Source organism: Staurois parvus, unplaced genomic scaffold (assembly GCF_062004578.1).
Source record: "Staurois parvus isolate SC_StPar_1 unplaced genomic scaffold, SC_StPar_1.0 ptg000011l, whole genome shotgun sequence".
NCBI lineage: Eukaryota > Metazoa > Chordata > Amphibia > Anura > Ranidae > Staurois > Staurois parvus.
Window position 1 is genome coordinate 27,224,083 of NW_028317807.1, and position 12,700 is coordinate 27,236,782.

Genomic DNA, 12,700 nt, shown 5'->3' on the forward strand with positions numbered 1-12,700 from the left:
TTATTATTATTATACAGAATTTATATAGTGCCAAAAAGTTTGCTCAGCTCTGTACATTATAGTTGGGGACAGTACGTGAGTCAATACAGTAACAATACAATACACGAGGGGTTCGAGGGCCCTGCTCCTTGGCGCTTACAATCTAGGAGGGAGGGGATAGTGGTACAGGGGGAAATGGCTGTGGGGGATGGAGTGGTAGGAGGAGTGGAGGAGATCGGCTGTTAGGTGAGGGCGGGGTAGGCTTCCCTGAAGAGATAGGTTTTCAAGGTGCGCCTAAAGGTGAGGAGGGTAGATGACAGTCTTGTGGATTGGGGTAGTGAGTTCCAGAGGATGGGGGAAGACCTGGAGAAGTCCTGGAGTTGGGAATGGGAGGAGAAGACCAGCGAACTGAAGAGTAGGAGGTCTTGTGAGTTAACTTGCTTACTTTGATTTACTTTGTTACAATAAAATTGCTTTGGTTAATGCTCTATATCCCATTAGGGAAAGTAGGGCTATACCAATAGGCAGCTGAGTTGTGAACTTCTCTGCATAGTAATTGGACATGCATTTTCCTCTGATGATACTGGTACTGGTAAGCAGGTCTACAGTAGTCTCCTATAAACATCTTTCTATACAGGCTACAGTGATATAAAAAAAACTGTCCTTGGTTATGGTAACAAGCATGATGGTATTTCATTTGTATGTTTTTCACACTTAGCACAGTCAGTGCTGATAAAGGTTCTTTGTAGTATGTAGGGTGGGTATATCACTTCTTCTTGGGTTTTGATGCTTTGGTTACTACTGTTGTACATTTTCAAATGATTGATGAAGTACAAAGTCAATTAATGTATATGATAACAACAATAACAGAACTGTGTCAGACGCATTCCCTGGAACATACCAGCCCCTGCATTTATCCTCTACGTTTACCCCCCTTCTCCTCCAGCAAGTGCAGTGTCATTTTTTTGTAACGGTTCAAGCAATCCCTGACAGCCAGGTCCTCTTTTTACTGTGAGTCGCACTAGGTACTGTGACAGTATGAACGGCAAAGTGTTGGATGGACGATATGTGTCACCTCGCATGAGGTCATACTGTGAGGTGTAAGGTGGAGTCCACTCCGGGTTTTTGGGGCCACAATGGCAGAGGTGGTTCCGGACCAGAGTTTGGGCTCCACTGATGACCACCAACAGGTGATATAAAAAGGTCAGGGCTGGAGCAAGGAGTCGCTCGTGGCCTGGGACTCAGAGAGGTATTCTGAGAGAGCTGTGTGTGTACTATACCTACAAGAAGAGGTTTGCTTTTGTTTTGTTTTTGGTGACAGGGAGAAGCCCTTCACCTCTGAGAGAGGAAACGTCTTCTGTTTAGTTAGTGCCTGGATGGCAAGGGTTTATTTTGATGTTTTGTTTATTTTGATATTTTCTGCAAACCTTTTAACCACTTGCCGCCCAGCCACTGTAGATATACGGTGGCAGGGCGGCACTCACAGGCAAAACCACGTTTTAAAACGCGGTTCTGCAAAACAGGTAGGGGGCGCACGCGAGGTGCGTGCACGCCCTACCTGTCCCGCGGGTGTCATCAGCGGGTCCCAGCCGCCGGGTCACGGCCAGTGATTACCGGCTTTTTGGCTGCGATGAGCTATGATTACTGACAGATAACACGGCTGCATTGTTTACACACAGCCTTGTTATCTGTCAGTTGCTGAGCTCCTGACAAGCTGCAGAGGGTTTCTCTGCCTCGATCAGCTCCCCCCTCCCTCCCCCCCCTCCAGCACACATCCCCTCCCCCTAGTAAAACACTCCCCTCACACAGTGAACACTAAAAATGTTAACCCCTTCCTCCCCATTGCCATTTGTACAGTTTCAGTGGTTTTTTTTTTCACTGATCACTGTATTGGTGTCACTGGGGATGTCAGTGACCCCAAGTCAGTTCCCCCCCAGTGTCAAAATGTCCGCCGCAGTCCCGCCATAAGTCGCTGGTCGCCGTCATATGTCGCTGATCGCCGCAATATGTCGCTGATCGCCACCATTATTAGTATAAATAAAATAAAAAATCCCAGTATCTTTCCCGCCATTTGTAAACGCTATAACTTTCATGTAAACCAATTAATTTACATGTACTGGGATTTTTTTTTAGCAGAGACATGTCGCAGAATGCATTTTGGATGAAATTTGTGCCAAATTTGATTTTTTAATTTTTTTTACTGGACATGTTTTATAGCAAAAAGTCCAAAATATTGTTTTTTTGTCTCAAAATTGTCAGCCTTTTTTTTTATAGCGCAAAAAATTAAAAACGCACAGGCGATCAAATACCACCGAAAGAAAGCTCAATTTGTGGGAAAAAAAGGATGTAAATTTAATTTGGGTGCAGTGTTGCGTGACCGCGCAATTGTCAGTTAAAGTAACGCAGCGCCATAACACAAATCTCTTCTGTAACCGCTTCCTTACCACCCTACAGCAGAAATACTGCTACAGGGCGGCATGGGTACGCAAAATCACATATATATATATACGTAATTCGCGCTCCCGTGGTTTTCACACCCCTCCCAGATAGCGTCATATTGCCCGACAGTACACCAGTCATCACATTTAACCCCTTGATTGCCAGGAGCACGCCCATGTACAATAAACCTCCATTGCTAGTATAGTGTCTGAATGGGTCAATATCTTTGATCAGGTCAGCACTATACCAGCGTTCACATTAGTATAGCGTCCGCAAAAACGCAGCGTTAGCGGGATCAGCCCCTGCACCTGCCAACACCTGCGTTAAGCCCCTACGCTTACCCCCCCCTTCTCCCCCAGCAAGTGCAGTGTCAGTAGATCACTGTCACTTGATTCATTGCACACAAAACCGCAGTGTTCCCAGAATCAGGCCTGATCTCTGTTAGCACTTGTCGGTAAATTTTGATGACTCTCATATGCAGCAGAGTGCCAGTACTAGTGCCGCTCTACCTTTTGGTGAACTGGCGAGCACCAGCAGTCTAGTACATCCTGGTCTTTCACAAACCTCCTTGATTTTTGGAGCAGTTTTTCACGGAATATCTGTATGCGTTGATTGTGGATCAAAGCAGTCTATATGCACAACAATTTATCGCCGCCAACCCAAATTCAAACCTTGCCAGACCATTCGCAAGGAAACTCATTACGGTTTTCAAATTTAAATTTTTTTTGGGCCTAACCCTCAACATGGGCATTACTAAAAGAAATGAATTGCGGTTGTATTGGTCCGCAGACCCGATTCATCATATGCCGTGTTCTCTGCTGCCATGGCCAGGCATAGATATGAGAGTATAATGTGTTTTATGCATTTCAGCGACAATACACTCTGTCATCCTCGGGGTAACCCTGAATTTGACCGGCTCCACAAAATTCAGCCCCTCGCAAATCACCTTACCCTAAAGTTTGCAGATGCCTATACTCCCCAGCAAAACATCTGCGTTGATGAGTCCCTTATTATTTTTTCTGGCCGCCTTGCATTCAAACAATTTCTCCCCTGCAAGCGTGCCAGATATGGGGTCAAGATGTAGAAGACCTGTGAGAGGGCAACAGGCTATACTTATAAGTTTTGGATTTACGAGGGAAAAGATAGTCACGTGGAGCCCCCCGGATGCCCAGACTACATGGGGAGCAGTTTGGGACTTGGTGTCATCATTTCTCCATACGGGGTACCACTTATACGTGGACAGTTTTTATTCAAGCGTGCCACTATTTAGACATTTATTCAATCTTGGAACTGGCACTTGTGGCAAAGTGTGACCTAATGTGTGCCCACCATTAGAAGTGGGTGGATGCAGGGCGGTATATTCTAATGGTGGGCATACCACACACTTTTTCTGGCAGATATTTCTTCTCATTTTTTCATTCAGTCCACAGGCTGCATACAAAAAAAAAAGAACATAGCATATATACCCAACAAGGACCAGCGACGTACTGGTACATCACTGGATTTGAATGGTTATACCAGGATGATGCCTACAGCTGCAGGCATCATCCTGGTGTCGTTTTTTTCAGCCGGTGATCGACTTTCATGTAAAAGCAATCCTAGTGGCTAATTAGCTGCAAGATTGCTTTTCCAAGCAGTGGAAGATTATGTCCCCCCTCCCCCGCTGCCTTCCACGGCCTTCTCGGGCAGTTTCGTGCCATCGGGGGAACCTGAGAATGCAGCCGGTGTTTCTGCCAGCTGACCATAGAGCTGATTGGACACCAGAATGATGCCAATCATCTCTATAGTCTAAGAATTCGGAAGCTACAAGCATTTCATCACTTCAGTTTCGCAGGATATAAACAGCGCCATTTGTAAATTGGGAAAGCATCTGATCACACCGATTTTGGTTTGATTAGATAATGTAAGAGCAGAGGAGATATCTAGAGTCTGATAGACCCCAGATTTCTCAAAAAAGAATATATGACAATGCCCATTGAAGTTATAGGGGTTATTTACATTCCCTGTTATAGCATTAAAAGTGATTAAAAAAAAAAAAAATGAATGGTACAATGTAAAAATAATTTTAAAAAAATCAAAATAACTATAAAAAAAAAAAAAAAAAAAAAATAAAAAATTGCCCCTCCCATGTGTGCACACCTGTGTGCACAAGCCTTGACTCTGTGCCGTTATGTAAACAGAGGTTGAACCATGCATGTGAGGTATTGCCGTGAACGTCAGATCAAGGGCAGTAATTCTAACAGTAGACCTCCTCTGTAAATCTAAAATGGTGGCTTTTAAAGGCTATTAAAGCGCTGCCTATGGATATTAAAAATGTTTGCAGTTTGTCGCCATTGAACGTGGCATGCGCAGTTTTAAAGCATGTCATGTTTGGTATCTATTTACTCGGCATACCATTATCTTTTATATTTTAACAAATAATTGGCCAATATATTGTGTTTTTGTGCATTAAAAGTAAAAAAAGTGTATTTTTTTTTTAAAAATTGCATTTGAAAAATCGCTGCGCGAGTACTATGTGCTATAAAAAATTGTAGTACCCACCATTTTATTCACTAGGGTGCCTGCTTTAAAAAAATATATAATGTTTGGGGGTTTAAATTAATTTCCTAGCAAAAAATACTGATTGTTTTCATGTGAACAAAAAGGCTTGGTCTTCAGGTGGTTAGAAGAGTGAATGAAGTGTGGCATAAACTTCTAATGCTGGGCATAAAACGCCCCCACCCCCCAAAATGACCCCTTTTTGGAAAGTAGTCACCCCAAACTATTTGCTAAGAGGAATGTTGAATCAATAGAAGAATTTATTTTTTTACCACAAGTTTTTGGAAAATGACAAAAATATATATTTTTTTTTTTTTACACAAAATTGTCACTTAAATTATTTACTGCTCACACATGCCATGGTTATATGTGGAATTACTCCCCAAAATACATTTTGCTACTTCTTCTGAGTATGGGGGTACCACATGTGAGAGACGTTTTGGCAGTCTAGCCAAGTACAGGACCCCAAAATCCAATAAGCACCTTCAGGCTTTTAAAGGGCTTTATTTCCTCATTACACTTCCAGACTACCCATCACAGTTTCGGAGGCCATGAAATGCCAGGATAGCACCTAACCCCCCCAAATTACCCCTTTTTGGAAAGTAGACACCCCAAGGAATTTGATAAGAGGCATGGTAAGTATTTTGCAGATCTCATTTGTTGCCACAGGTTTTTGGAAAATGAAGAAAAAAAACAAAAACATATTTTTTCTGTTCTTTTTTTATATTTCAAAACCTTGTGAGAAAAAATGAGATCTGCAAAATACTCACCATGCCTCTTTAAATTCCTTGGGGTGTCTACTTTCCAGAAAGGGGTCATTTGGGGGGGTTTGGGGCTATCCTGGCATGTCAGGGCCTTCGAAACTGTGATAGGTAGTGAGGAAGTGTAATGAGGAAGTTACGCACCTTCAGGCTTTCAAAGTGGTCATTGGATTTCAGGCTCCTGTATGTGGCTAGGCTCCCAAAAAGTCTCACACATGTGGTATCCCCATACTCAGTAGAAGTAGCAGAATGTATTTTGGGGTGTAATTCCACATATACCTATGGCTTGTGCGAGAAAGAAATCATTTAAATTACAACTTTGTGTAAAAAAAAAAGAAAAAAAAAGTTTTTGTCATTCTCCAGAAACTTGTGGAAAAAAATAAATCTTCCATGGACTCAATATGCCTCTCAGCAGATAGCTTAGGGTGTCTAATTTCCGAAAAGGGGTCATTTGAGGGTGTTTGTACTATTCTGGTATTTTAGCACCTCAAGAAATGTGATGGGCAGTCAGAAAGTAAAAGCTGTGTAAATTCCATTATCTATACCATAGTTTGTATACGCTATAACTTTCACAAAAAGCAATCAATATACACTTATTGGGATTTTTTTAACCAAAAACATGTAGCAGAATACATTTTGGCCTAAATATATGATGACATTTTAGTTTTTTTAGATATTTTTTAAGATCAAAATGAGAAAATATTGTTTTTTTCAAAAAAAAAAATTTTCTTCAAAAATTTTCTGGTTATAGCGCCAAAAATAAAAAGTGCACAGGTGATCAAATACCACCAAAAGAATGCTCTATTTGTGTTAAAAAAATGACATAAATTTCATTTATGTACAATATTGCATGACCGCGCAATTGTCCGTTAAACTAGCGCAGCGCTGTATAGCAAAAAAATGTCGTAAATTGCAGTATCTATACCATAGTTTGTAGACGCTATAACTTTCACACAAAGCAATCAATATACGCTTATTGGGATTTTTTTTACCAAAAACATGTAGCAGAATACATTTTGGCCTAAATTTATAACCAACTTTGAGTTTACTATATATTTTTTATAGCTGAAAGTAAAAAATATTGTTTTTCTTCAAAATATTTGGTCTTTTTTTGTTTTTAGCGTAAAAAATAAAAAGCGCACAGGTGGTCAAATACCACCGAAAGAAAGCTCTATTTGTGTGAAAAAAAGGACGTAAATTTCGTTTAGGTGCAGCATTGCATGACCGCACAATTATCAGTTGAATTAGTGCAGCGCCAAGTAGCAAAAAGAGGCCTGGTCATTAAGGGGGGTAAATCCTCTGGAGCTCAAGTGGTTAAATAAAACTGACAACCAGTCAGATTTTGACGAAAGCCTGCTGTGCGGTCTACCTTTTTCCCAGGGAAGGAGATCCCCCACCTGAGCTAACCCCACAGTACCTATAAATTTAGTGGCCAAAATGTCAATGGAAAGGTACAGTAGTGAAGAGGCCTACAGGATTCTGAGCATGTCAGGTGAGAGCAAAGGGGAAGACTCCCTGACACAATCAGCCTCAGAATATGAATCTGTAAACAGCAGTGGCACCCTGACAGATAGCTCAAATGATGGAGAAGAGGTCCCTGCTAAGGTCAGCCATACCTGACCCTGTTCTCAGGTTGCTGAGATGTTACAATGGCATGATGATTCTCATATGAAGCAGAGTGCCAGTACTAGTGCCGCTCTACCTTTTTGGTAAACTGGCGAGCACCAGTGGCCTAGTACATCCTGGCCTTTCACATACCACCACTGCAGTATCACTTGGTGACGTGGCGAGTCCCATAAGTGCAGTATAAGCTGGTGCGGTGGCAAGCACAAGTAGTGTCCCACAGCCACCAACAATTCTTACTCAGTCCCGTAGAGCCTCTAGTATCCTTCCGGACGTGCTTTCAAATCCCGATTGGCAGCCCACAAATTCTGCAGCACCTGTACTTCCCCCATTCACTGCCCAACCCGGAATTCAGATGGAAACAACAAAATTGAAATACTCCCCTTGATTTTTTGGGAGCTGTTTTTCATGGAAGATCTGTATGCATTGATTGTGGATCAAAGCAATTTATATGCACAACAGTTTTTCGCCGACAACCCAAATTCAAACCTTGCCAGACCATTCGCATGGAAACCCATTACGGTTTCCGAATTTAAAGTTTAATGGGCATTACTATAAAAAATGAATTGCGGTTGTATTGGTCCGCAGATCCAATTCATCACATGCCCGTGTTCTCTGCTGCCATGGCCAGGCATAGATATGAGAGTATAATGCGCTTTATACAATTCAACAACAGCACACTGTCGTCCTTGGGGTGACCCTGAATTTGACCGGCTCCACAAAATTCGGACCCTCGTAAATCACCTTAACCAAAAATTTGCAGATGTCTATACTCCCCAGCAAAGCCTCTGAGTCCCTCATTAAGTTTTCTGGCCGGTTTGTATTCAAACAATTTCTCCCCAGCAACCGTGCCAGATATGGGGTCAAGATGTATAAGATCTGTGAGAGGGCAACAGGCTATACATATAAGTTTCAGATTTAAGAGGGAAAAGATAGTCATGTGGAGCCCCCCGGATGCCACTGAGGAGCAGTGGCAAGATAGTTTGGGACTTGGTGTCATCCAAGTTAAAAAAAAATGTTTTTGTCAGGTTCCAAAAACTTGTGGAAAAAAATAAATCTACCATGGACTCAATATGCCTATCAGCAGATAGCTTAGGGTGTCTAGTTTCTGAAAAGGGGTCTTTTGGGGGTGTTTGTTCTGTCCTGGTGTTTTAGCACCTCAAAAAATGTGATCGGCAGTCAGAAAGTAAAAGCTGTGTAAATTCCATTATCTATACCATAGTTTGTAGATGCTATAATTTTCTCAGAAAGCAATACACTTATTGGGATTTTTTTTACCAATACTTATTTTGCCTTTTTACCAAAAACATGTAGCAGAATACATTTTGGCCTAAATTTATGATAAAATTTGAGTTTTTGGGATATTTTATGACAGAAATGAGAAAACATGGGATTTTTTTTTAAAATTTTTGGACTTTTTTTATTTATAGCACGAAAAATAAAAAGTGCACAGGTGATCCAATATCAACGAAAGAAATCTATTTGTGTGGAAAAAAAGGACATAAATTTAATTTATGTACAGTATTGAATGATCGTGCAATTGTCCATTAAACTAGTGCAGCACTGTATAGCAAACAAATGGCGTAAATTGCAGTATCTATAACATAGTTTGTTATAGTTAGTAGAATCAATATACACTTATTGGGATTTTTTTTTTACCAAAAACATGTAGCAGAATACATTTTAGCCTCAATGTATGACTAACTTTGAGTTTGCTATATATTTTTTATAGCAGAAAGTAAAAAATATTGGTTTGTTTTCAAAATTTTCCGTCTTTTTTTGTCTATAGTGCAAAATATAAAAAGCTCACAGGTGATCAAATACCACTGAAAGAAAGCTCTATTTGTGTGAAAAAAAAGGACAAAAATTTTGTTTGGGTACAGCATTGCTTGACCACGCAATTACTAGTTGAAATAGTGCAGCGCCAAATAGCAAAAAAAGGCCTGGTCAGGAAAGGGTAAATCCTCAGGAGAGCAAGTGGTTAAATATATAGCACACTTTTCTTTTTAGTTATAGCTCTTTTTGCAGGTATAATTATGTAAAACATTAAAAATAAGTGTCAATACTTTTTAAAATTCAGTAATACACTGTCCCACCCTGCTGTGCACATGCTCAATTGCTCTCTGTTTTTAGGCACTGTGCCACATTTGTAGAGGCCGATCTGCTGACAGCCTAAAGATTTAAAGTGTTATTAAACTCATGACCCTGCATTCACTATATCTGGTCTTCCACAGTATGGAAAACACGGAAATGCAATTATTTTAGTAAATATAAACTGCTAAATACCTTTTTTCAGCAACAGAGCAGTCTTGTGACTTCTATTAGTGTCTAACAGAGCACTGGTTAAAGCTTGTAGGAGTTTTCATTCTCTCCTGATTGTCCTATGAGGCTTCAGGACCCCTGACCCTCTGTCTGGACAGTGCTTGATTGGCCCTGCGCCGATCACATGCACCCTCCTAAGGGGGAAAAAAAAAACCTCTCTAGCAATACACACCAAACTGAGCATGTGCAGCTTGCCCCCAAGGCTCTGTTTTATCAGCAGATGGGTTGGAGACTATGAAAGAAAAGGAGGATCAAAGAAGACAGGATGAAACATCCTTTTTACTCGATGCAAAGAATTAACCCCTTAGGTTCCACAGTGAGTATAACAAGCGGGCTTTACTGCATACACAGACTGATTTTACTGTGGTGGGTTTAGTAACACTTTAAAGCTTTTCAGGGGCTCTGGGCTTCAGGAAAATGGCAGCCTCCAGCAAGAAGAAACAGGAGCAATCGTGGAGGCAATTTACAGCACACACTAATTTTGGTAGCATAAATATTAATCTGGACTGTATGATCCTTGCTAGAGAACATTATTTTTTATCAAGTTATTATGGGTAAAGTTCAGCTTTATAGAACATAGTTGCAACCTGCAATTAATCTTAATTTGTAAAAAAAATCTTTTTTGCATATAGTTCTAACATTAAATTCTATCAGTGTCTAAACTTCCAGAAAGAATTTCAAGCATCACTAAAAAAAACACACTTATAGTATCTCTTTGAAGTATGTGTCTACCCAAAACAGATTTTGACATGAAAGGGTGTACACTAATGAAATCATTCCCTAAGATCTGGTTTATTCAAGGTCTGTACCGATGACAGTCTCTGCCAAGCCATGCCCTCTAAACTGTTTCACTATAATCTCTACACTTAAGCCCTTCTTGGGTGAAATGCGTTAGGGTAGTGGATTGGCGGAGACTGTCAGCAGTTCAAACCGCAAAGAAACCAGATTTTAAGGAATTATGTCATTATTATGCTGCCTTTCTTGTCAGAATTGGGAGCTATACTAGAGTGAGGGTAGGATATACTCTCATAGTCGGCACCTCATTCACCTGGAGCTAGAGAAGACATGTGGAATATGGAGAGGCATTTTCACCACCCATAATAGACATTTCAGTGCAGAGTGTACTCCACTAGGCTGAATCAATTACCATCTACTGGAACTCCAGTGGCAAGAATTTCGGCCTAATATTCCAAGTCATGCCCCATACTATTATATTCAGCCTTGCTAGAAATCCAACTGCCATAGACTTGGATAGATACTAGAAGCCAGTGGTTTATCCCCATGAATCAAACTTAATATCAGCTTTATATGGATATAGCCTTTAATTTGCAATTTTACAAAAGATAATAGCATAGTAAAATCTCCTCAGTTATATCTGTACAGCATTTTAAGCCATAACTGAATGTTGACATTTTTGATCTATTACATACCAATATCAGATTTTAGAAAAACAGGGTTATTGTTCATCTTGTTAGTTTGGGGAAAATATGAAAAGTAATTGCTGCAAACCTAACACTGTTATGTAACAATAGCTCAAATGTAAGATAAGCATGTACACTATGCTACAAAATAATAATATTTTTGAACAAAAACATTTTACATACCTTATGGCAGAGTTCAGACATTCACATCTAATACTCATCTAGTTGTTATACCAATTTCCAATCCAACTTAGACCTACGGAAAAAAAAGAGGAACATAGAAAAGAGGAAATCTGTATTAAGCCAGTAATGATGAAAGAAGAGCTTCTCCTTCTATGTAAATGCCAGATAGAGACTTAAGGCTGCAGGGGTGGAGAAAAGATGTACACCCTATGAAATAGCTATTCATTGGGTAATAGAATGTGTTTTTTACTCAGCCAATAAAACTTTTTTTTTTTTTAATTTCTGTCCCTAAAACATTTTTTTGTTAGGAATGAAATGCCTAAAACACACATTGGGGTTCATTTACTAAAGGCAGATAGTTTTTTCACTTTGCAAGGGAATGTTCACTTATTTTTGCTTGCACCTGATTGACTTCAGCAGAACTTCACCTCATTCACTAAGCAAGGGAAAATTCTCTTGCAAAATCAATAGCCAATTTTCTTTAGTAAATTGAGTCCATTGCCTGTACTTTCTCTATTTTATATAATGATATAAAAGCGTTTCAGCCGACTTAAAGAGTTGTTAAACTGAAAAGCAAACATTTATTATATTGCAACTTACCAATTCTTACATGTGATAGCTGTTTTACCTTTCTTTTTAAGGCTTTTGTTCTTTTATTTTCATCTGGTGATCCAGCCAGCATGCCTATTGTTTATCAAAAGCACACAGCTCTCCAGCAGAATGTATCTGTTTACATGGATGAGGCAAACCATTTAACACTGGCAGGGGTGATTAAAACGATCAGCTTTTATTTATTCATGTAAATCCTTTATCATAAAAGGAAAAAATGGCTTGCTGTAACTGATTATAAAATCTGAGCTGGAGTTTGGCTTCAATTTGTTTGTTGTATTTAAATCTGCTAATACATTTATTACTCCCCTACCCCCAGACTGACAGTGCTGTTGTTTGCTGTGCCCCCTGTGCTCATTCATTCAGAGTTGTTTCTCGCTAATAAAACAGGAGGTGTGTTACTGGCCAGATCACCAGGTAAAAACAGAGGGAAAAGGCCAAAGAAAACAAAACTGATGCAGCCACCACATCTAATGATTGGTAAGCTGTAATAAAATCAATTTTTTGGTTTGGGGTTTAACACTGCTTTAACATACAGTATAAGTAGATGACCTAATAGGAAGGGTGCAGCTTTGTTTCTCTATGATTATACTGCTCTAACCTGGTGTTTGACATTTCAAATATGCCCTCAGTAGTTGTAGAGGGGCAAGTTTGTGACATATATGAAATATTTAACATTACATGTCTGTATGTCACAGAGTGCAGTTTGTAATGAAAGAAAGTTGTAAGAGACTTTCATTCATCTGTCAGTATACAGTACGTAGTTGTGGAATGACTAAATTCCATCCCTTAGGCTCCTTGAAGATTTTTAATCAACTTTGTCAA

At 39.9% G+C, this 12,700-nt stretch overlaps 1 protein-coding gene across 1 annotated transcript in view; it reads right to left on the bottom strand.

Moving 5' to 3' along the window:
- Positions 1 to 12,700, bottom strand: part of ITGB2 (integrin subunit beta 2) — a 109,337-nt gene that overhangs the window by 92,562 nt on the left and 4,075 nt on the right. Inside the window, exon 2 of the mRNA XM_089671895.1 lies at positions 11,267 to 11,339. Coding sequence (XP_089528021.1) covers positions 11,267 to 11,287 — 21 coding nt within the window. The 5' untranslated portion in view covers positions 11,288 to 11,339. The remainder of the gene's footprint in view (positions 1 to 11,266; positions 11,340 to 12,700) is intronic.